The sequence below is a fragment of the Emys orbicularis genome, chromosome 11, assembly GCF_028017835.1.
Source record: "Emys orbicularis isolate rEmyOrb1 chromosome 11, rEmyOrb1.hap1, whole genome shotgun sequence".
NCBI lineage: Eukaryota > Metazoa > Chordata > Testudines > Emydidae > Emys > Emys orbicularis.
This window is the reverse complement of record NC_088693.1, coordinates 29,331,399-29,356,799: the sequence shown is the minus strand read 5'-3', so window position 1 is coordinate 29,356,799 and position 25,401 is coordinate 29,331,399. Positions and strand designations below refer to the sequence as shown.

General features: G+C 40.5%; 1 protein-coding gene across 1 annotated transcript in view; it reads right to left on the bottom strand.

The window, feature by feature from the left end:
• Positions 1 to 1,378: 1,378 nt before the first annotated feature.
• Positions 1,379 to 25,401, bottom strand: part of KCNJ3 (potassium inwardly rectifying channel subfamily J member 3) — a 188,965-nt gene continuing 164,942 nt past the window's right edge. The window contains exon 3 of the mRNA XM_065413244.1: positions 1,379 to 1,965. Coding sequence (XP_065269316.1) covers positions 1,379 to 1,965 — 587 coding nt within the window. The remainder of the gene's footprint in view (positions 1,966 to 25,401) is intronic.

Below are 25,401 nucleotides of genomic sequence, written 5' to 3'. Positions count from 1 at the left end.
AGGCTGGCTCATCTCTGCCAAGAGAATTTAGAACGAAGTGAAATGAAAAATAAAACAAGTTCAAAAATACATTTATGAAGAATTGACCTTTTGCACTTCAAAACACATCTAAATGTATTTTTATCAGTTTAAAATATTATCACCATATAGAAAGCAAGAGGGAAAAATTCCCCTAAAAGAGAGGGAAAAGTTGCCTAGATGGACTTAGTGGACAATAAGAGAGCATTAACATTTTTTGGTGTTTCAGTAAATGATTTAGCAATTTTTGAAAATTCAGAAAAATAATTCTGATTATGAGATTCCAATTTGGTTGGAAAACTAAAGCAAAAGATCCTGCAGACTCTTACTCAAGTGAGTAGTCCCTAATCAGACAAGTCGTCCCATTGATGCACAAGTAACAGTTTGCATGACTGGGTCCTAAATGTGGAGGGTGAAAACCCAGCCCCATTGAAGCTAATCAGTATTTCGCCTTTGATGTAATTGGGACAAAATTTCACCCAGAAAGTCTAAGTAGTTGATTTTACATTTTCCTATCAGACTGATACTACTTACATCAGAAAATCAAGCAAATGTGCCCATTTTGAATGTTTTGTTACACTAATATTATTAGTCATGAAACAAAATGATCTCATGATTTTATTTTAAATTTTGTACTTAAAACGCAAACTCTGTTTGAGATATTTTGCCCAGCCCTAAATAGTACAATTTTTTGCTAACACCTCTTATGAAGTACACTTTAAATTCTCCCAGCATTGTAATGGCAGGGGGAAAAAAACAAATAAATTATTAAAGCAAATTATAAAATGGCAAATAATTTAAGGCTAAGAAATTTGGTGTTTGGAATTGACTAATGCTTATAGCCTTATTTTAAGAAAGAAAACATGCACCATAACTACTTTGTTTGAACAAAACATCACAATCCACATCAGAAAAAATAAATATACTTTAAATTAAATTATAACTTGCCCTGAAAGTTTCCTACTCATGTTTTACCTACTACTTACCCTTAAGAAATATAGGAGAGAATAACACCCCCCTTTACATATTTTCAGAATATACAATATAAATATAGTAAGAATCATGCCAGAAAACTATATGCAAAAATTGCACACTATTATTGCATGCTTGTTGTGATACTACATGCCAATTAATATTTGCTCTCCTATGACCTCAGTCAGGACTTCAGGTCTTTTAATCATAACATTATACTTACAGTACATCATTATCTGGGAAGAACACTGCTGTCCCAGTTTGCATGTAGTGCTTAGGAAACTTTCACCTTTTAGCTATTATACTCTTTTCAGAGAGTTTGCTTTCCTGCCCAAATTGGATTGACTAATAATTCAAACTTTAAATAATATCTAAATGTCTATTCTTGTTATGTAAAGCGATCAGAATTCATTTTCCTCAATTTGGGTGGAAGTTTTCCCTCCATTCTAGCTCCTCCTCCTGACAATTTTTGAAGCTTTGGTGGCAAATCAGCCACAGACTGACTCATAGGATCTGACATCATCTTTGTAGTTTTAGATACCAGTTTCTCTTCTGAGTTGCCAGGAACTGAGCTTATTCGCTGAAGTTTCATAGGTAAATCCCCGATGCTGTAGGCCTTTTCAGAGGTTGTAGAACTCATTCTTAGTAGTTTTTTGGGAAAGTCTTCCCTTCCAGTCATTTTCTGCAGTTTTGAGGGTATCTTTGTACTAATGTCATCTAGACCATCTAGACATTCTACAGAATTATTCCTTTCTTTACTGTTACTTACAGCTGGTCCTATTAAAGGGGAAGATATAAGAAGCATTTCTTCCTGTTCTTTCACACTGTAGGGCGTAGTAGGGACTTCAAATGTTGCATGGAACTGGGAATAGTCTACTTTAAAAAATCCTTCCTCTAAGGAAATCACAGGGAAAAAACGGTGACCCCAGAGAACTTCATCTTCGGTATACGAAGTTCGGGCTTGACATGTCATCCCTGCAACAAAAAAGGAAACAAAAGCCTTGATAAATTAAAAAATAAAATTACATAAATCAAATCTAACTTGATTTTGAATGTATAGAAACTTGATTTGTAATATGTCATAAAAACATATGTTATGCTTTTTTCATGCATTTAACACACCAGTGCTAATTAAACTCTGAAATCATTGACTAGCTATTTTGGAGATATGTTCCTGTATCAGAAAGATTGCTACATAGGCCTTTTTTGACACTTACCTGCACATTTTGCATATCCCCAATCAAATAATTCTCTTGAATCAAAATTACGGTCGTCTCCAATATAGAGCTGGTCAGAAAATGGGCGGGGGGGGGGGGGGGGGAGGGGTCACAAAATATCGGAACAACCTCAGTTCTGTTTTTCATTGAATTTTTACTTTTGTCATTTAATAAATTTAAATCTATAGCTCATCAGAGAACAGAAAAATTTCACAAGCATTTTTGAATAAAAACAATCAATCAAATTTTGCAGCCTGCTCTTCTCCAATGGGAGTCATGTGCAAACAAGATTGCAGATCAGAACCTAACTTGGTACCAGCAAATAGATTTACCACTGTGACTGGTACACCAAAATGACAGATAGATTAGGCAGAGCTCAAATCTAGAAATTGATTTCTGAGAGCTCATAGAATAACTATTTATTTTTCTCCATATTAACCTGATAGTTGAAATACGTAATTTTTTATTTTTGATTGCATGCTTCTTATGCAGACTCCTGTCCCTTGAAATAGTGTTGGCAGGGCATCCCAGCACAGTGACCTCTGGAATTAACATCCCATTGAGATGCCAGTTCATACCGGTCAGAGCTATTGTTTCTAGCTGTCTTCAGATTCTTGGTTCACATTTTAAAAGTTTTCTTTGCAACCATGAGGGCTATCAAAAATTAAACCATAAATTCTGATATTATCACATGACTCCTCAATGTTGGGCCCTAAGCCTATAGTGCCTAATCCATAACCCAGCCCTGTATAGACCCCAAATGTCTGGGCTTTATATCAGTAAAGTAAATGTGGTCATTCATCAGGAGTTAAGTACAGCTGTAATAGGGCTACACATACACAGGCATGCAGCTCCTTTGGGAACAGTGTGGAATAAGCAGATAGCTCCTGCTCTCTCTTCCAATTACGTTATGTATTTAAATTTGGCAACCCATCTAGCAGGCAATTTAGGCACAATACAAGACCCATTTATTTTGTTTAGCACTTGACTGAGTTTTGTTCTTAGTTGTTTTTGCTCATTTCTGTTTTGATCTCTGTAACTGAAGTATGTAGCTGTCGCAGAAGTGGACACTAAACAAAAGAACAAACTGCACTAAACATTGTCGTTGTCCCACAAATACCAGCTACCAGAGGGGCAGATAGCACTCGGAGTTTGGGTCATGACTGTTAATGGATACATGGATTTTAAAGGTCCAGAAAAATACTGTGAGGAAAAAAAAAATCACTCATGCTGCCAATCATTCTTATATTATTGCTTTATATTGACCTCAAAGCAGTGTACTTCAGTTACAATGATTGTTTATGTGGTGACTGTTCTGTTTCCAAATTTGTAGATAAAATAGTAATGTAGTTTAATGACCAATTATTTAGATTCGAAATTAGAAAGTGACAAACATTAATGTAACAATATTAAGCTGCCTCTTCAGGGTTTAAATGAATGGTACCAAATCTTGAGGGTTTAAAAGTTCTTGTTTACTCCCATCTCAGCATAAAAGAGACTTTGTTTATATTTTCAGGGAGCAGACCATCTGCAATGCAGAACTAGACACAGATTAGTCATCTTGCTATCCAAGGAACACAACCTTCTTTGGGAGCCAAGAACTCCCAGGTTTTGCACTGACACAGAATGTGGCAGGTCATTTAACCGCCCTTTGTCTTAAATCCTCCACAGGTAAAATGAAGATAATACATTGCCTAAAAATGCTTACATTAACTACTAGATGCGAGGATTAATCAATTCATATTTGTAAGCACCTTGAAGATATAATATGCTAAATAAATGCTAAGTATTGTTATTACTATTTCTATGTAGCATTTTACAGGCCATATTTTTAACGTTCCCCTTTGTGTGTCACTTGCGAGAGTATATCGGCATGATCATATGCCCACACAGGTAATGGGTTTTGCATATGTAAATTCTACCAACTGCACACAAATGATAAAAACCATATTTTTCTTAAAGTTTTATATCTATAATGTTTTTATAACATATTTTGATGTATTGGCATATCCAGCATGATATATAATGTTGTTAGATTTTGAAATGCATTAAAAAGAAAGTTAAACAACCCCCCCTCCCCCCAAAACTGGCAAATTCTTAGTCTTTTCCCACAGAATTTATATATATATACACACACACACACACACAGGAACTTAAATAAATACCTGCACACTTCTGAAATGCATGTTTGGCCAGATTATTCATAAAAATAATCCCAGTTTTGCAGAATTTCCTCTAATATTCACTTAATTTCAAACATTGCTATCACTGAATACTTGATGCACCTGCCCTGCTCATCCAACTACAAAATCCACACAACCCTTATTAATAGATTATTGTGTTTCAACTCTCCTACTTTACTTTGAGAGCATAACTCTCCACTATGTATTCTTCATTTCCTTCTGTGAGGCCACAGACAGAAGTGTGAAATAGTGAGCAACTAGCAGCATGGGCTGTGTAGGGCAACAACAAAGGGGGAATCACTCCTGGAACTGGTTCTCCAGTCCCTTTTCTGGGTTACCACTGTCCATTCGGTATCTCAACTGGAGCCCTGTACCTGGAGCATGAGAATGCTCAGAGCCACAGTATTCTAGTATGAATTTGTTCCAATCCATCTGCTTTTGCACAGAAGTAAAGAATTATTAGCAGCCGCATGTTTTATAACAAAGACCACATATGAGCCAAAAGAGATTCCAGGCATGGAAAACCAATTAGAGGAAGTCTAAAAAGAGAAGCACAAGTCATGGCAAAAACTAAAAGATGCAAAATTGAATCGAGGCTGCTAGAGAGCATGGTCACTTATATGTTCATGGAAGAAAACTAGCCACAATTCAGTCAGCCCATACATATTAAATGTTTATTTGTAAGCATGACATATGGTACCTCAAAATATGCCCTGTAACCCCAATACTAGTGTATGGTTATATTTTATACAAAGAATGCCTTGTAAGGTATCATATAAAAGGTCATGATCTTCTAAAACTCATTGTTCTGTGAAAAAATGCAGATCATCATTATATATGGAGTTATGAGATTTTGCTATATGGTTATTATTGAAATATGTGGTAAATTTAGGAGACGCCCACAGCTAGCTCACCAGTGGCAACAAAGGAGGTGACCCATACCCAGGTTGGTGTTAAACAACCATCACCAGCCATTGACCAGCAGGGGAACTATAAACAAGAGATTTACAATTCAATAAGAGACAATTATGCAAGCCCCAGACAATGTGGATTTGTGACTCAGCAAAGCTCACCAGGACATGCCTGGGCCAGTATTTTTCCAGGCCCACGAATTGAGAGTACAAAAAGGGGCCAGTGGCATCATGAGATCACTTCCCCCATCTACTCTGAAGGCAGCAAGAACACTGGGAAGACAGAGATTTTGAACTGATGAGATTGGTCCCAGGCTGAGAAGGGAATTCAGCCTGTGTATTAAGAACAGTAACCTGCCTGCAACATGCAGTGGGGCAAGAAAAGGATTTAGAATGTGTGTTTACTTTTTATTTCTTAGGTAACTATCTCTGACCTTTATGCCTACCACTTATAATCCATCTTTCTGTAGTCGGGAAACTTATTTTAATGTTTTATCTTTACCAGTGAGTGTGTCTAAAATGTTTGGGGAATTTGCTCAGATTACAAGGCTGGTGCATGTCCACTATGAAGCAGCAAACTAATTAATGAGCTTTGTCTTGAACAGTGTAAGAGGGTACATTTCTGGGGTGCAAGGCTGGGAACTGGGGGGAATTTGCTGGCATTTCCCTCTGTACAGTTGATGAGTGGCTTAGAGAGCATTCATGCAACTTCACTGGCTGCGTCTCTGTATGCCGGTGGCCGTGTGATAACAGCACCTGGAGGAGTTTGCTGCTTTTCACTGGCAAAGCATTGAGAGAGACAGCCCAGGCTGGAGAGTTAAGGGGCTCAGTGGCCCCACAGTTCCAGGTTGTATGCCAGGGGTCTGGACACAGTAAGGCAAAGAATTTTCTGGGACCCAGAACGGTGGGGAAAATAGTTATCTGTTCAACAATGGCTAAATTTTGTTTTGTAATATTCGCTTTTATGCACTGTACAGTACTATATGGTAATTCACTTTTATGTACGGAGCTTTTGCTAATCTCAAAACATTTGTATTTGCTCCTGTTATAAGTTATAATCAAGTGTTTAAAAATGGGGTTCCTCCTCTAATGTTTTGCTGCTAATGTCAACCCAACCCCTGATGTCATGCCAATTCATATACCTGAAAATTTGAAATAAAATCAGTTTTCAACCATAATACACTTTTTAATCAGGAGATTTAGGAGAAATAAGTAGAATTGAGTGTAAGGAACAGGCTATATTTTCAACAGCTACATTTTCATATCAGTCATTGTAATTGATTCCCATGGTGGTTTGATTTGACTTTTTTTTTATTTGCGGTAATCTGTGAACATAATTACATTCTAAATCTACCAACATGTTTTGCAACTCTTAATTGCAATTTTACACTATTTATTATTACAAACAGTAGGAATGGCTAATTTGTTTTGGGGAAGATACACATACATGAGCATAAGTCCTTGTGATGAACAGTCTTTCCTGGAAACACATCTTTCATTTCAAATTAATGAATTATAATAATGCAAACAGATATGTTTTAGTGCATCATACTAGTATTATTTTGCCAGTTTTGTTTAATTCTTTTCATGGTCATTTCCGCTTTTTATGAAAATAATGTGAAAGAAAGCATGATATTGAAAAGTCCTGCTGTACAACAAATCTTCAACCATAAACATCTTCCACTCAGGTAAGCTATTATTTATACGCAGTGAATTTCTTTCTAACTATGTCTCATGTATATAAATTAGATTGATGACCTGTTTTCTTTTTATCCCAGGGCGTTTCAATTTTGTTATGAAGTTATTGTGGAAAAGAATCACATCACACAACAGATCATCACGAAATAAATTTTAGCAGAGTGTTAATTATGTTGAGTATGTGGCCCATCTGTGTCCTTTATTATGCAGTTGTTCATTATCTATAGAGGCACAGCCAAAGAACAATCCCAATGACAACCTTCAACTTCAGCTTCTTTTTATCTCATGTTAGCTAGGGAACTCATTAGTAGATGGGTGTTTGTAAGCAATATATGGAAAATGAATACAGCAGCATTGGAAATTAGATCTATGATCACTGTAAACAACATGCTTGCTTAGCTCTATTGACCTTTGTTTAGTGTAGTTAACAAATTACATAAAACGAAAAGATCTCTTTACAAAAAAGAGATAATTGACAACACACCCAAACTGTGGGCTTTGATGACGCGGTTCAAATTAGATCTAATTCACTATGAAAGAGGCACCTTAGTGAGATGCAAAGTAGGAACAGCTCAAGGGTTACTGTCTAGTGTACACTGATGACTAGAAAATAGCACAAATATTACAGCATTAATTATTTTTGTAAGATGACCTGCATAGAGCTTTTGTGAGTCACTAACTCGTAAATTACAAATACAAGTTTGTGTGTCATCAAAAATGACAGTGTCATCTATCCAAGTCTAACTCAGCCTTGGCCTACACTAGCAGTTATGTCAATACACCTCTACCTCGATATAACGCTGTCCCCAGAAACCAAAAAATCTTACCACGTTATAGGTGAAACCACGTTATATCAAACTTGCTTTGATCCACCGGAGTGCGCAGCCCCCTCCCCCGGAGCACTGCTTTACCGCGTTATATCCGAACTCATGTTATATCGGGTGGCGTTATATCGGGGTAGAGGTGTATTACTAAATCCACACTCCAAATGACATAGTTATACCCCTAACTACCCAGTGTAGGCAGCACTATGTTGATGGGAGGGCGTCTCCTGTAGACATAGCTACTGCCTCTCAGCAAGATGGAGTGCCTATGCCAGCAACAGAAGCCCTCCTATCAGTGTAGGTACTAAAGCCGCACAGCTGCATTGGTGCAGCTGCACCTCTGCAGCCTTCTAAATGTAGATAACTCCTAAGTCACATGCTGCAATTATTTATTTATTTTATTAAGCGTGTGCATAGTCATCTAGCCAAGCGATGGCATCTTCAGTGGCGTGGTGCAGTTCTCCTAGGCCACCGTTACACCTAGTCAGCAGGCATTCATCAACAATGTGCGTCATCGTCTATGCTGTGCTGCAGCTGCACAAAGGGCTGTCACGAAGGCCCCAGAGAACCTGTTCAACAGGGACCATTAGCGACGGGGAAGGTCAAAACCAGGCGGGAAGATTGTGGGGTCGGCGACGAGGGCCTGGTTGGGGATTATAACAGATATCCATTCCTCTCACCAGAATGGGCGACGTGACGGCAAACGTGCAAGCTGGTGGTTTAAAAAGGTGATTGTGCAGGGGCAGGCTTGTGTTGGCACGTACTTTCTCCAGTAACTTGCCAGTGGCAACCTATCGTCTGATACTAGGAGGATCAATGTTGCTCAGAACTGGAAGCCATGCTAAGAAGATTGTTACACGTCTTGACTTTAGTTGCTGTCTTCTTCAGGTGGGCATGGTAACTTAGTGTGCGCTCTAAGGTCACACCTAGATAGGCTAGTTCTACTTCATGCTTCACCTTCTGACCATTCAGATAAACATTCAGTTCTTGGGTTGCGCTGGCGTGATGAAGATGGAACAAACTGGAGATGCTTGGCTGGAGGTGCCAAGTCCTATAGTAGTCAGCTAACTTTATCATGTCCCGGTTTAAGGTGGCATCAAGCTTGTGAAATGTCCGGGCCTGGGTACCGCAACAGATGTCATCTGTGTAAATGAACTTTCATGACTCCGTTATGGGCAAGTCATTGATGTAAAGGTTGAACAGGGTTGGAGAAAGCACAGAGCCCTGGGGTAACCCATTGCTTTGTCATCTCCAAGCACTCATCTTCTCCCACATATGGGCTCTGAACTGCCTATCGCAGAGGAACAGTTCAATGATGCCTATGACCAGGGCCGGCTTTAAGCCGATTCGGCCGATTCCCCAGAATGGGGCCCCGCGCCTAAGAGGGCCCCGCAACGTCCGGGGCTGCCGGCAGAGCGGGGGGAAAAAAAAAAAAGCCGCGTCCTGCTTCTCCCCCCTCCCTCCAGCGCTTGCGCCGCCATACAGCTGATCAGCGCAAGCCTGGGAGGGAGGGGTGAGGAGGAGGAATGCGGCGTGCTTGGGGAAGAGGCAGGGCCAGGGCGGGGATTTGGGGAGGGATCCAATGGGGCAGAGAGGGGGCGGAGTCAGGGCAGGGCTGGGGCGGAGTTGGGGCGGGGGGAGACAATTCGCGTCCCGGTGTGGGGCCCCACACCTGCTAAAGTCAGCCCTGCCTATGACCCAAGGTAGCAGGACCCGTGGTACCTTCACGAGCAGGTCAGTGTGCCATACTGTATCATACACTGCTGTTAGGTCGATGAAAACAGCACCTATTTTCAAGTTTTTCTGGAAGCCATTTTCAACAAACTTGGTCAGCACAAGTACTTAGTCACATGTGCTACGGCCTCAGTGAAAGCCAGCTTGGTCAGGGCTAAAAATTCTCTCAATGTTGGGTAATATGCGCTGTAGGACCAAGCGGGGGCCAAAGGTTTTTCAGGAATTCTGGTAATATGTTGTCATAGCATGCAGCTGTTACACACTTGATGCTACCCAGTGTCTGTTACAGTGAATGGTTCTGGGCAGCTTCTGATATGGTGTACATGTTTAAATATACGCCATTCGTTCCTCACTTGTCTTCGTACCTGTTTCTCCAAAAGTGCTCTGGCCACTTTAAGTAGGTGTCCAGCTACCTGGTTGGGTGTCCCTGCTGGAGTAATGGAAATCAGAATCACATCTGTCTCTAGAAACTACTAAAAAGACAGATGCTGTCACTGGCCACAAATGGGCCTCTCTGACGTAATGCACTAAACAAGAAGAAGGGAAGGTGAACATCGGGAGATTAGGAGGGATGTTTGGTTGGGTGTATGGTAGAACCTCAGTTACGAACGCCAGAGTTACCAACTGACCAGTCAACCACACACCTCATTTGGAAACGAAAGTACACAATTAGGCAGCAGCACAGAGAGGGGGGGGAAAAGCAAATACAGTATAGTACTGTGTCAAAGAAACTACTAAAAAAAATAAAGGGAAAGCAGCATTTTTCTTCTCCATGGTAAAGTTTCAAAGTTGTATTAAGTCAATGTTCAGCTGTAAACTTTTGAAAGGCAAACCATAATGTTTTGTTAAGAGTTATGAACAAGCTCCATTCCCAAGGTGTTCATAACTCTGAGGTTCTACTATGCTATAATGCAGTCCTTCCTGGGAGCTGAGAGCTCTAAATGGGGCATTTTGGGGTTCAGATAGTGTATTTATTACCCATTGCTCCCTGAGAGGTGAGAGTTACTCGGGGGCTAGATGCAGGAGGGCTGGGGTGAGTTATCACTCAGTCCTACTCAGGAGGTAGGACAATGCAGGGGATTGCATAGTAATTTTTCAATGAGACACATATTTCCCTCAAGCGAGCTATACCAACAGTGGCCCCTTGAAAGTTCTGAACAAGTTAAAACAAGGAGTTTTAATTGGAGTGGGGTTTTTTTGCTTAACTATAGCTATAGCATTTATTATCGAGCAAATGCGATAAGTCTTTGCACTGTCTTAGCATCGTTCATTCAAACATCCCAGAGAGCTTTAAAAAAAACTCACTTAATCCTTAGTGTCTGGTTCTTCTTTAAAAATGACTTTGCAAACATGGTACTACAGATTACAGGTTTGGTTGCTATCACAGATAGTTATAACAAGTGTGTTTAGCTTACAAGTACAGTTCCCCCTCCCCCAGCTGTCATCCCTGCAAACTCAAGCTGAGCTCTATGAGTTAAGCAGAATCTTTTCCATCTAGCAGATCATCACCAGTAATGATGATTCTGCAGGCTCTCAGTTACACCTGTGTCACTCCACTGCCATCAATAGCACTACACAAGGATAAATGAATGGAACCTAGGGTCAGACTGTGAGGCGGAATGGTACAAAGAGCCACACACTCATTTGTGCAGCCCACATAAGGACCATCCACAATTGTAGTCCTCAACAGATCATGCTCTTCGTACGCTCAAAGGGTGCACCATGCCAAAGAGGGTGAGAAAAAGGTAGGACAATGGTTCTGTCCCCTTTTGGAATCCACCTGCCAGAGGTGTGAAGAATATGTTGAACACTATTACCCTGGTTTAGGCGTACGTAGGCAGTTTCTCTCCTGTTGAAAGTAACTTCATAAACGCCAACAGAAGAGCAGAAAAATCCTTACTTTTTTTTTTAAACGTGAAACACTGAAAACAAATTAGGGATTTGCATGTGAGAGAAACTGAACCAAGCTTTAACATACAGAATGGTTCTGTGCAGACAGTACCCTAAATCTTAAGGAACAGAGAGAAATCAACTGATGCTTGTGGTTCTGAATTTGTTGTTTGTTGGCTAGTTTAATTTTTATTTGTTTTTAATAAAAATCTGAAATAAAAGTTCCTGCATGAAAGTAATCCACATAACTATGAGGGAGTTCTATCTTCTCACAGGAGACAGTTCACAGGTAGCAAACTGAGCTGCAGATAAGCAGAGAGCTAAAAGACTACATGCAGTATTCACTGATTTGTACTGGCAGAAAGACGATGATAAAAAAATGTGTAAGACTGTCATCTGATGGATATCTTGGCAAGCATGCATTTAATCTAATCACTTAACGTAATCTGTTTTGCAACACTTGAAAAAATTATATTTATTTCATTGCTTTAGGCTACAATTAACAAATGTTTATTGCCTATGACTAAGGAAAAAGTTTTCCCAACTTGATTGGACTATAGCTACTGAAGATACTGGATGCTGAAGAATTATGGGCTAAAAATTCATTAATGAATTTCCCCCTTAAGTATCTACAGCTGCAATCACTCAGGACTGTAACTGAGTAACTAAAAAGAACATTCTAACTGAAATATTTAAGTGACCCAATTATAACCAAATGCATTGTTTTTCAGAATTTCCTGGAGCTACATTTTTCCTTTGCAGTCAGATGGCATTAAAGAAAGCTGTGGTGAGATGGCACAGAGGTTCTTCTCAATGGTTTCTTTTCTGCCATTATATTATGTAATTGTGCTATTGCACACTCTGTTCAGTTGCTTACTTGGTGTGACAAAGTCTTATACCAGTACATAAAGTGGCCAGATGTAACTTAGGTAAATACAGTATAATTCCAGTTATCCCAATTCCTTTTATCTGAAAAACCTAGTTATCTGAATCCATCAGTGCGTCCCCCATGTAGCCCTACCTTAATTAATCAGTGCTGTTCATCGGAATGCCAGGATATCAGAAACTTGTTGATGTCCCCCAGGCCATTTGGATAAATGGGAGTTTATTGTAGTGATTTTGTTAGACACTATTCTACAGGACAAGGAAAGCAATTATCATATGTAATAGAGAATCAAAAGCAACTGGTATTCAAATGTGAAAAAATGGTCAAATAATACTTTTTGTAATCTAGCTTTAATAGCCATCTTGTTCGATAGTACAAAATGTTTGAATCTGTTCCCTCATGCAAAGTGTTAACAGTGTCACCAATGTGCAGAAATCTTGGCCAAAGAAATCATGTCATTGGGTTCCTGTAAATGTGTTAGCATTCTTTGTGTGATAGCAGATCTCTAGACCTGAAGTCGTTTTATACTGAGATGGGGAATATCATCTCTGTGCTGAGAGCTGGCACATGCCCTGCGTATCATTTACTTCTCTTTTACATGGGACTAATGTATGTGCAGTAGGCCTTGTGCTGGTCTACTGCACAGAGGTGAACTTCACTCATAATGAGAAAAGGCTCTAATAGTTTATGGACAACATGATGCAACCGGAATACAATATCCTGGGAGGTTCTGTGGCTCACAGCTTTAAAGAGTACAGATACCTTGAACATAAAACATATTTCTCTTGCATTTGTACCCAAAAGGGAACACTGCAAAATGCCATTACTTTGAGTTTTAAACAACAGTTTTACATTGTTAATATTTGATTATCTGATCATACTGTTTGAATATTTATTGACATTGATTCTCCATCATATACAGCTCTATCTTTACATGTAGGGTAATGAAAAAGCCTAGCTAAATCATTTATCTCAATTCAGTTTTGCTGCTCTCTAAACTATGATAAAACTTGGTTTATACCTATTGTAAGGAAAAGTGTGTTAACAACAACAATGTGCAATCAGGTTACCATGAGGACAGACATATACTGTAACATCACAAGGAAATATCTGTTTATGAACATCTAGCCTCTAATAAAACAGAACAGTTTTAAATGGTCTTGGTTTAATCATGTTTGAGGTCATTTTTTATAGTTATAGACTAGTAAACATTTGTAATTGTTGCCTAAGGGAATAGTATAAATGCAATATTTTTTCCAGTGTAACAAAATTAGTTCAATTTACTTTATTAAATTATAAGACTGCTAAAATACCCATCAAAGTCCAGTATCACAAATTCATTCTTGATAATCTTCTCCCCCCCCCCCCCCACTCCCCCTTCCAGGTGGACAAACCAATGAATGCTTCCTGAAGGCCCCAACTGTCAGCATGTTACCACCATTTAAGATGCACCCAGATACGATACAGGTGCTCAGACACCATGGTGATGAGCACCAAATGCATATCCTCAATCATCTCTTATTTTTCCGTGTTCCATTGTCATATATACATAGCTTTATGTTAATTACACACCGAGGCATAGTCCTGTTCCCACTGAAATCAACGAGACACGAATCAGTCACTAAGGATGTGGAGACACATAGAAGTGCTACCTCTCATTTCAGGAGGGTTAACTGTTCTCTGAACCATACATACAAATCCCTTTGAATTCCATGGAAGTAGCATGCACACTCAAGAATTTATAAGGAGAATCTGACATACAAAGTTCTATGTCCATTGTTAATATGCTTTAGATTTTCTTCAAGTTATATATGTTAAGAAATGTAGCCTGAATATTGCAATTAGTAGTCAATCTTGCATAAATTACTCTAGAATGTATAGCTTAAATTTATCAGTATATAACAAATAGATTACTGAAAATTTGCATATGTCTGTGTTATCTTTATTGTCTCCCAAAATAATAATCAAAACAAATGGCTCAGTAAAGTAGTCTGCATGCTGGACAAACTATTCAGTGTGAAACGGCCACATCATATTATTTACAGTCTTTTAAAACTTTCTTGCATCACAACCAACAGAAGAACTGTGAGGATTGTATGGCCTAATTCTATCACTGGCCCAGTGTATTCGGTCATTGACAGATGTGATTTTTATTAAAAATGATGTTTTGTTTCAAAATATAGACAGTTTTTTTGCATTTTTAAAATGGTAAAAAAAAAAAAAAACGTCCAAAATCATGACAAAATGGAGACCTGAAAATTAATTTCAGGTCAAATTAATTTTTTTTCAATGTTTCTGTTTGGTTCAATTATTTGCTCAGCTCTAGGACCAGGACCCGATTGTACTAGGCACTGTACAAACACAGAACGAAGATGTTCCTACCCCAAAGAGCTTACAGTCTAAGCCAAGACAACAGATGGCGAGACAGATAGACTCATGAGCATAAGGGAACAATGAGACTCTAGTGGTCAGCACAACAGGCAGTGGTCTCGGTACACCAGCAGCCTAACCACTGTTGTTATTTTTGGAGACATCACAGCAAAGGAGAGTTCTGTGGAGGGTTGTGAAGGTGGATAATGAGGTAGCTTTGTGGATGTTTATGGGGAGCTCCTCCCAAGCATGAGGGACAGCATGGGAGAGAGCAGGAAGATGCTTGTTTGAAAATTTAACAAGTAGATGATTGAGGCTGCTATCATGGGCTGATTGGTGGCCAGAGTCAACATCTCTATAGCAAATGAGAGATGTAGGGATTGACTGTTAAGGGCCTTGCAAGTAATAATCGCAGTCTGAGTAGCATGACAACAGGTGTTAGTATTGAAGACCTACAAACAGTTTCAATTTTACTCTCAGAGCGGTCAGTTCCTTGTATATGTTTGCAAATAAGACAAATTACAAATAAAGGCCCTGATCCCGCAATATTTTTATATAAAGTACTTTTCCTCTTACTTTTTTCAGTTTCTCAGGTGCTGAGGTACTGTATATTCATTAGACAATTCCAGTATTGCCAAACTTCAAAGATCAAAAATAATGAGATTGGCCCAGAAATCGTAAGACTTTTTGGGGGGCTTTGGTCTTTTGTATGTTTAAACTCCCCTGCCCATCCTCAGTATGTCAGGGTGTGACAATTAGTGTTGCCCATTCTCCCAAATTTACTGAGTAAGCTGATTGTGAGCCAGGCTGAAGGAGCTCTCACCCCCACATCTGCCTATTCCCTGCCCAGTAATTCATTCAGTCCCATCAGTTCAGCCCCCACCTCTCAGTCCTTCCCCTCAGTTCAGTCCACCTCCACCCTTAGCCTCACCTCCGCTCCTTCAAGAGGTTCTTCACCTCCCTCTCAAACACTTGGGCAGAAGTTGCAGCAGGATCCTCTTTCCCCCCTTCCAGACTGGTGGGGGGGCAGCTCAGAGTACTTCACCTCCTTCCCAGGCCATGTGCTGCTGCAGGGAGGGGAAAGGAAGCAGTGGTGCTGTCCTGCCCCCATTGCTCACAGGAGGGGAGCTACCCTGAGCTGTTGGACTCTTTAGCTGCCTCTTGCCCCCGCCTCTCATCACTCCAGTCCCAGTCAAAAAATCACATCACTGGAGAAGAAATCATAAGAGTTGGCAACACTACTTTGTTTACAACTTGTCATTACATTTAAATATATTGGAATTACTATTTTTCATTACCGTCAAAGCTTTCTTCTAGCCTCCTCCACTAACAGAAATTCAGATATTCTTTTTATACGTCTACAGACTCAAGAGAAATTAAATAACACTTGTAACTCAGCAGTTGTTTAGAACAGACCTTTTCCTTTCTAAAGTCACAGGGAGTAAGCATACTATTTCACGGTTGTGTTATTTATATACATTTAAACTGCAAATAAACCATATCAGAAAATTTTCTACACTGCTTCAGAATTTCTCTTTGCTATGCACAGAAAACAACAAAATATCATGCAGAGAATATTCGGTGTTTTAATATTTTTATTTACTTAAAATATCCCTGTTATGCTGAAACAAAGACTATACAGACCATGTTAAAGCCCATGGGTGTGCCAGCTACTCTCAAACTCAATTGAATGAGCAATGAAACCCCTTTAGTTAAACGGCTTCAGACAGTGAAGGCTATTACCCGAGGGACTAAATTGCATAGTTTAAATGGGGCTAACCCAGGCTGATTAGATTAACCGGGGCTAGAATAATAATTGTAGGCAAAATGCCAAGAGACGTAGTTGTGAGCATGACCCCTCGAGGAAGCAGAGAGACAGAGCTTCTTGGGCACAGAGGTCAGTGGAGTGGCAGATTTAGGGATGTTTGAGCAAAGAAAATGCCTGCTGTTTATATGTTTCTGTGGGGTTCAGGGAAACAGGACTTCGTGTGCATTTTTTGTAAACAATGAAGATTACATCAAAAATTTACCTGATTCCTTTTCCCCAATATCTCATCCTGACAGAAATAACTCTACAAAGCCACCAATACTGATTAACCACTCAGGCCAAATACATAACATTGCCTATCTGCGCACATGTACAGAGTTAAATAAAATTCATATGAATTATAAACTGTCTATATCCAAAACTGTCCCAAACTGACACAATCTAAAAGTCTTCCACAAACTCACCCCTCCTTTGGTTTAATATTGCAAGAACAGCAACCAGTATTTCGGTGCTATCAAATCTGACCCTGGATCCAACCTCTAGCCATGACTGGCCTGCGACCTAAACCCAAAATCCTAGACTAAGCCTTGGTCCAAATGAAAACTGCCCTGCCCATCTCTGGTAAAAAACTAACCATCTTTCTTAGAATAGAACACTTCATTGAGAATATAACCATCTGCTGCCTCCTGAGCTCCCCCTACTGTCTGGGCAAAATCATAAGAGATAATTGCAGTGTCACTGCCCCAGGATTGGCTGTCTGTCTCAGGGAGTCCCATGGCTCAGCCCTCTAGCTGGTTCTTTCTCTGAATTCAATACCCTTTCAGGGCACTGAAGTGCAGTTGTAACTGCTCAGGCCCTAAACTGCCTTCTCCCAGATGGCCTCTTCAGATTCCCCTCACCCAGTTCTACCTGAGCCAACAGCAAAGTCTTTCCAGGTTAAACACTCTCAAAACAGAAGTCCTCTTTGGCCTTGCCTTTCTCCTCCCTGTCTCTTCTTTAATCACACTCTTCTTTGCAGAGTAGCTGGTCCCAGGGCTTCTCCATGGAGTCCCTCAGTAGAACTCAAAACTGCAAACAAATCAGACACTTCTGAAATCTCTGCTAACTACTGAAATCTCTGCCCACTCTGAGGTTGAGCCTTCCATCTCTCTTGGGATCCACTTCAGTTCCCCATTCCTCTTCAGGAACACTGGTCCAGGGATGGTTCTCTGGGCCTGGCCCTTGTTCTAGGATCCTCTACAGGTGCTAATTCCACTGCTATAGCTGTTTCCCCCAATGCTTCTCCGACCTCTCCTCTTATTTACAGCCAGAGATCTCATTTTAGCCACATGACATCACTCATTACTAAGACTAAGATTTTTGTCATGGTTAGTTTTAGTAAAAGTCATGGACAGCTCATGGGCAATAAACAAAAATTCACAGAAGCCGTGACCTGTCTGTGACTTTTGCTGCTGCAGCTCCATGGATTCCTCCTCCTGTGGTTGGGAGCTGTGGGGTTTCCCCTCTGCCCGTGACAGCTGGGAGCTGCAGGGTGACCATATTTCCCGAAGAGAAAATGGGACCTCCCCAGCCACTCTCCCGAGGCATCCCTCTTCCCCCCATGCAAGGTTGTCGCCCATCGCTGGAACCCTGAGGAGGGCCCTCTCAGGAGTCTGTCACCTGTCGCTAGAACCTTGCAGGGAGCTCCGTCGCCTGCCAGGGCCCCTCTGGCTGCCAGCTCCAGAGTCCCACAGCCCCTGGGGCTGAAGCAGAGAATGTCACAGAGGTCTCTGGAAGCCACGGATTCCGTGACTTCCATGACCTCCGTGACATATATGTAGTCTTACTCATTACTACTCATTCTCCCCACTTGGGGCGATGAGGGAAGTTTCTCAGAGGTCGATTGAGGCCCATCTCCCCTTAAAGGGATCACCCACCCTGTGACAGAGACAATGCCCTCCCCCAAAACAATAGTCTAAGCCTGATTCTTAAGATCAGTCAGTTGTAAGGGTCTGTATCAAGGAACTGAGATTAACAGAAATATATCTATAGTATTCAGGTTCAACCCGTTTAAGCATCCCCTTAGTCAAAGTTTCAATTCACTTACAATTCCAAGGAATATATCAAACTCCCTTTTTCATGCTGGGTAGGAAGGAGCTAGAATACTCTAACAACACAGGCCTACCACAGCTACCAGTTTGCCTTTCTCCACAGTGGCAACCCACATTTATAGGATTGCTAATTCCATTCCATTGGATGGAGTGAAAGCAAAGTACCTTGTGACAAAACCACAGACACAAAAGGACAACTGATCATACTGTGATGCAAAGTCCAAGTTAGGAAGCTGACTCAGAGAGACCATCTTTCTTTGAAACTGAAGCCACAAGCAATCTGATAACTGTAATGATCTCAGGGTTCCTTAAATAACAAATGAGAAAGGAATAAAACTTTTTGGTGAAGAAACCAGTTTAAATGTCAATTTATATTTTAAGTAGGGCTGTCAATTAATCACAGTTAACTCATGCAATTAACAAAAAATGTTTATCGCGATTAATCGCACTGTTAAATTTCAATTGGTATTCTATTGTTTATTAAATATTTTTGGATGTTTTTCTATATTTTCAAATATAGTTATTTCTATTACAACACAGAATACAAAGTGTGCAGTGCTCACTTATATTATTTTTATTACAAATATTTGCACTGTAAAAATGATAAACAAATGAAATATTTTTCAATTCACCTCTTACAAGTACTGTTGTGTAATCTCTTTATCGTGAGAGTGTAACTTACAAATGTAGATTTTTTGTTGTTGCATAACTGCACTCAAAAACAAAACAATGTAAAATTTTAGAGCCCACAAGTCCACTCAGTCTTACTTCTTGTTCAACCAATCACTAAGACAAATAAGTTTGTTTACATTCATGGAAAATACTGCTGCCTGCTTCTTATTTACATCACCTGAAAGTGAGAACAGGTGTTCACATGGCACTTTTGTAGCCAGCACTGCAAGGTATTTACATGCCAGATATGCTAAACATTCGTATGCCCCTTCATGCTTTGGCCACCATTCCAGATGACATGCTTCCATGCTGATGATGCCCTTTAAAAAAATAATGCATTAATTAAATTTGTGACTGAACTCCTTGGGGGAGAATTGTATGTCTCTTGTTCTGTTTTACTTGCATTCTCCCTTATATTTCATGTTATAGCAGTCTCGGATGGTGACTCAGCACGTTTGTTTTAAGAACACTTTCACAGCAGATTTGACAAAATGCAAAGAAGGTACCAATGTGAGATTTCTAATAATAATTACAACACTTGACCCAAGGTTTAAGATTCTGAAGTGTCGTCCAAAATCTGAGAGGGACGAGGTGTGGAGCATGCTTTCAGAAGTCTTAAAAGAGCAACTCTCCAATGCAGAAACTACAGAATCTGAACCACCAAAAAAGGCTGGCTATTCCCTATCACCTTACCACCTTCCAAGTGTTTAAATAAATAAATTTAAAATTTTAAATTAATGGAGATATCCTATCTCCTAGAACTGGAAGGGACCTTGAAAGGTCATTGAGTCCAGCCCCCTGCCTTCACTAGCAGGACCAAGTACTGATTTTGCCCCAGATTCCTAAGTGCCCCCCTCAAGGATTGAACTCACAACCCTGGGTTTAGCAGGCCAATGCTCAAACCACTGAACTATCCCTCCCACCTTTGCAGATGATTTCCTTAATTACTTGCTCCATTATCTTCCCTGGCACAGAAGTTAAACTAACTGGTCTGTAGTTTCCTGGGTTGTTTTTATTTCCCTTTTTATAGATGGGCACTATATTTGCCCTTTTCCTGTCTCCCATGATTTTCCAAAGATAATAGCTAGTGGCTCAGATACCTCCTCTATTAGCTCCTTGAGTATTCTAGGATGCATTTAATCAGGCCCTGGTGACTTGCAGGCATCTAACTTTTCTAAGTGATTTTTAACTTGTTCTTTTTTTATTTTATCTTCTAAACCTACCCCCTTCCCATTAGCATTCACTATGTTAGGCATTCCTCCAGACTTCTCGGAGAAGACCAAAACAAAGAAGCCATTAAGCATCTCTGTCATTTCCAAGTTTCCTATTACTGTTTCTCCCTCCTCACTGAACAATGGGCCTACCCTGTCCTTGGTCTTCCTCTTGCTTCTAATGTATTGATAAAAAGTCTTCTTGTTTCCCTTTATTCCTGTAGCTAGTTTGTGCTCATTTTGTGCCTTTGCCTTTCTAATCTTGCCCCTGCATTCCTGTATTGATTGCCTATATTCATCCTTTGTAATTTGTCCTAGTTTCCATGTTTTATGAGACTCCTTTTTATTTTTTAGATCATGCAAGATCTCGTGGTTAAGCCAAGGTGGTCTTTTGCCACATTTTATAGCTTTTCTACCCAGAATAGCTTGCTTTTGGGCCCTTAATACTGCCCCTTTGAAAAACTGCCAACTCTCCTCAGTTGTGTTTCCCCTCAGTCTTGATTCCCATGGGACCTTACCTATCAGCTCTCTGAACTTACCAAAATCCGCCTTCCTGAAATCCATTGTCTCTATTTTGCTGTACTCCCTTCCTTAGAATTGTGAACTCTATGATTTCATGATCACTTTCACCCAAGCTGCCTTCCACTTTCAAATTCTCAATGAGTTCCTCCCTATTTGTTAAAATCAAATCTAGAACAGCTTCCCCCCAGTAGCTTTTTCAACCTTCTGAAATAAAAAGTTGTCTGCAATGCAGTCAAAGAACTTATTGGATAGTCTGTGCCCCGCTGTGTTATTTTCCCAACATATATCTGGATAGTTGAAGTCCCCCATCACCACCAAATCTTGGGCTTTGGATAATTTTGTTAGTTGTTTAAAAAAAGCCTCATCCACCTCTTCCACCTGGTTAGACCTGTAGTAGACTCCTAGCATGACATCGTCCTTGTTTTTTACCCATTTTAGCCTAACCCTGAGACTCTCAACACTTCCACTCCACCTCAGTACAAGAGTGTACATTTTTAATATATAAGGCAACACCTCCTCCCTTTTCCCCCTGTCTATCCTTCCTGAGCAAGATGTACCCATCCATACCAACATTCCAATCGTGTATTATCCCACCAAGTTTCGGTGATGCCAACAATGTCATAGTTGTATTTATTTATTAGCACTTCCAGTTCTTCCTGCTTATTACCCATACTTCTTGCATTTGTATATAGGCATCTAAGATACTGATTTGATCTTGCCTCCCAGTTTTGCCCTGACCCTCCTTTCTCTCTGCCATTATAGCCCACACTCCCTCTTATTTCCGACCCATCTCCCAGGTCTCCATGTTCTCCACTTACCTGTGATGGAGAATCTTCAACTGAATTCAGTAGCCAGTTCTTTATATTCACTCTTCTTACTACTAAGAACAACAACATTCCTGAAACCAAGAAGTCAATAGACAGAAGGTGCTCATCACCTCTCGAGATCAGGGCTGCAATATCTAAGTTTTCCTTCATGCTATTTCAAACCGTAATTATCCCTACTGGCACTACTTTGAACAGTTTCTTTCACCTTTGATGTTGACACCTTTCAGATATTTACAGACAGTTATGTCATTTTAATCTGTTTATTTCCAATCTATACATATTCACTTCCCTTAATCTTTCCTAACACGTCGACTCCTAGAAATCCTTTATCATGTACTAAATAATATAAGAGGAGCAGTCATGTTCACTTAGAAGTAAATCCAAGCTACCAGAACTAGGCCCCCCCTCAGTCTTCTCTTCTCCAGACTAAACAAATCCAGTTCCCCCCCCCCCCAATCTTCTCTAGACCTTTGAGATCAAGTACATAAAAGGTTGTTCGCTTGTGATCCACTATGACCCACAGATCCCTTTCTGCAACACTTCTTCCTAGGCAGTCATTTCCCATTTTGTATGTGTGTAACTGATTGTTCCTTTCTAAGTGGAGTACTCTGTATTTGCCCTTATTGAATTTCATCCCATTTACTTCAGACCATTTATCCAGATCATTTTGAATTTTAATTCTATCTTCCAAAGCACTTGTAACCCCTCCCAAGGCAGTCAGTTGAAGCCTAATCACTGCGGAGGAGAGTGGAAGATCATAGAAGATCTCCTGGTGAAGCCAGCGTGGTCTCTTGCCATACTTCCTATATTTCCTACGCAGTGGGATAATTTGCTCTTGTGCTCTTAATAATGTCTCTTTGAAAAACTGCCAACTCTCTTGAACTATTTTCCCCCTTAGATTTGCTTCCCCTGATTTTGCTCAAATCTGCCATCTTGAAATCCATTATTTTTATTGTGCTGTTTTCCCTCCTACCATTTCTTAGAATCATGAACTCTACCATTTCATGATCACTTTCATCCAAGCTGCCTTCCACTTTCAAATTCTCAACCAGTTCCTCACTATTTATCAAAAATCAAATCTAGAACAGCCTCTTCCTTAGCGGCTTTCTCTACCTCCTGAAATAAAAAATTGTCTCCAATATATTCCAAGAACTTGTTGGATTACCTGTGCCCTGCTGTGTTATTTTCCCAACAGATGTCTGGGTATTTGAAGTCCCCCATCACCACCAAGTTCTGTGCTTTGGATGATTTTGTTAGTTGTTTATACAAAGCCTCATCCACCTCTTCTTCCTGGTTAAGTGGTCTATAGTAAACCCCTACCATGACATCACCCATTGCTTGAGCCCTGGCACCTACCTAATTGCTTGAGCTCCGGCATCTCTTTCAGAACAAATTAAGCACTGCAACTATGTCAGTTGTTTATTAACTAGCATTTCGAATTCTTCCTTTTTATTCCTCATATTTCTCACATTATTATACAGACATATAAGATACTGATTGATTCCCCCCTCTATTCTCTCGTCTCTCCCTTATCCCTGATATAACGGTCCATGCTCCCCTCAGATTCCGACCCTTTGTCTCCTGCCCCCATCAAACCTAGTTTAAAGCCATCACTAAGTTAACCAGTCTGTCTTCAAATATGCTTTTCTTCCTTGACAGGTGGACCCCATCTATGCTTAGCAGTCCTCCTTCCCAGAACAACATCCTGTGGTCAAAGAAGCCCTCCTGGTGACACCATCCTTGCAGCCAGGCATTCACCTCCAGGATGCATCTGTCTCTGCGTGGGTCTTGACCAGAAGGATGAAAGAGAACACTGCCTGCACCCCAGCTCCTTCCACCCTTACTCCCAGAACCCTGTAGTGACTTCTGATTTACTCAGGGTCATACCTTGCAGTATCATTAGTGTCCACATGGATGAGTAGCATGGAGTAGTAGCCAGAGGGCTGGATAATCCTCAACAATACCTCCGTAACATCTCAGATACAGGCTCCTGGCAGGTAGCATACCTCCCGGGATGCCATGTCAGGCCAAAAGATGTGTGCCTCCGTCCCACTCAGAAGAGAGTCACCAACCACCACTATCCTACATTTCCTCCTGGGAGTGGTGGCTGTAATCCTCCCAGCCTTGGCGATAAATGGCTTCTCTTCCTCTACCTTTGGGGGCAATTCCTCATTGCCATGTCTGCATAATGGTTCTTCATTACTATGGTGGTGGGTTGGGAGTAGGGATGGAGCACAGCCTGCTGCCAGAAATAACCAGCAGCCAGTGTACTCCTGTGACAGAGCTATATCATCCTCCCCAGGTGGTGTAACAGCAGTCCTCTCTAGCTGAATAGCTTCCTCAGCCTTGGACATCTCCATATGAATTCTTCATGTGCATGGATGCTTCTCAACCTAGCTACCTTCTCCTTTAGCTCTCGCACTTGCATCCTGAGATTCCACCAGCAGACACCTTTCACACTGGACAGTCCCCCCAACCTGGCTTTCTGAGGGTGGGAAATGAAGGCCACACTCTCTGCAAATCCACACCAGGATCTGGGTAGAGGCATTCATGGTTAGGCTCTCTGTCTGGATCAGGGGTCCTCAAACTGGGGGTCGGGAGCCCTCAGGGGGTCACGAGGTTATTACAGGGGGGGGCGCGAGCGGTCAGCCTCCACCACAAATCCCGCTTTGCCTCCAGCATTTATAATGGTGTAAAATATATAAAAAAGTGTTTTCAATTTATTAGGGGGGGGTCACACTCAAGAGGCTTGCTATGTGAAAGGGGTCACCAGTACAAAAGTTTGAGAACCACTGGTCTGGATACAGGTGCAGGCAGAGGAGACAGGAGCAGCGTTGGCACTGGCGATGCGACCTTTCCTAATCATAGCGATTATGTGTGTACAACCCCTTCCTATGTCTGTTATCCTTACTTTGACAGAAGAGAGCCAGGATCTGCTTTTGAAAACCTTGACTCAAATTTATCACTGGTGTAACTCTATTTAATTAAAAGTAAATTCACTACAGATTAATTTAGTCCCTTGTGTCCAATCATATTGATCTTTTGTCCCTTTGTTCAGACTGGCACATAACACAGTAGTTAGTAACAGGGAGGGCATGCAGGAAAAAATATCATTCATATTGAACAGAATTTCCATTCACCGTTTTAATTTAAGAAAATAAAAAGAATTCTGGAAGACTAGTGTGGGGTTTTGACTAGCTTTTTTGCTTCATAGATGATTATGTTATTTACCTTCCCGGTAACATTTATGTATTTTTCTGTTATGTGCTTTATTTGTAAGAAACAATTTCATTACTGAATAGTGCCTCTATTTGCCAAATTATAAATGATTAATTACAAATTATTACATCTAATGAGGTAGAACTTTTTGGCTTCAGAACAGAAGATCTATGAGTCTAGTCATGACTGAAAAACTGGATGTAATTACTTCAACCTCAGCCAGTCAGTAGACTGTCTAAGCCTTTATCTTCTTATGTGGCTAGTTAAGATTTCATGGCATTTTGGCACCACTGAGATGCAGTATCTTATTTCCCAGGGGCACCAATGAGCAGAAAACAAGTTGGATTATGCAAATATTCCAGCACAGCATATTAGAATTAGATTTCACA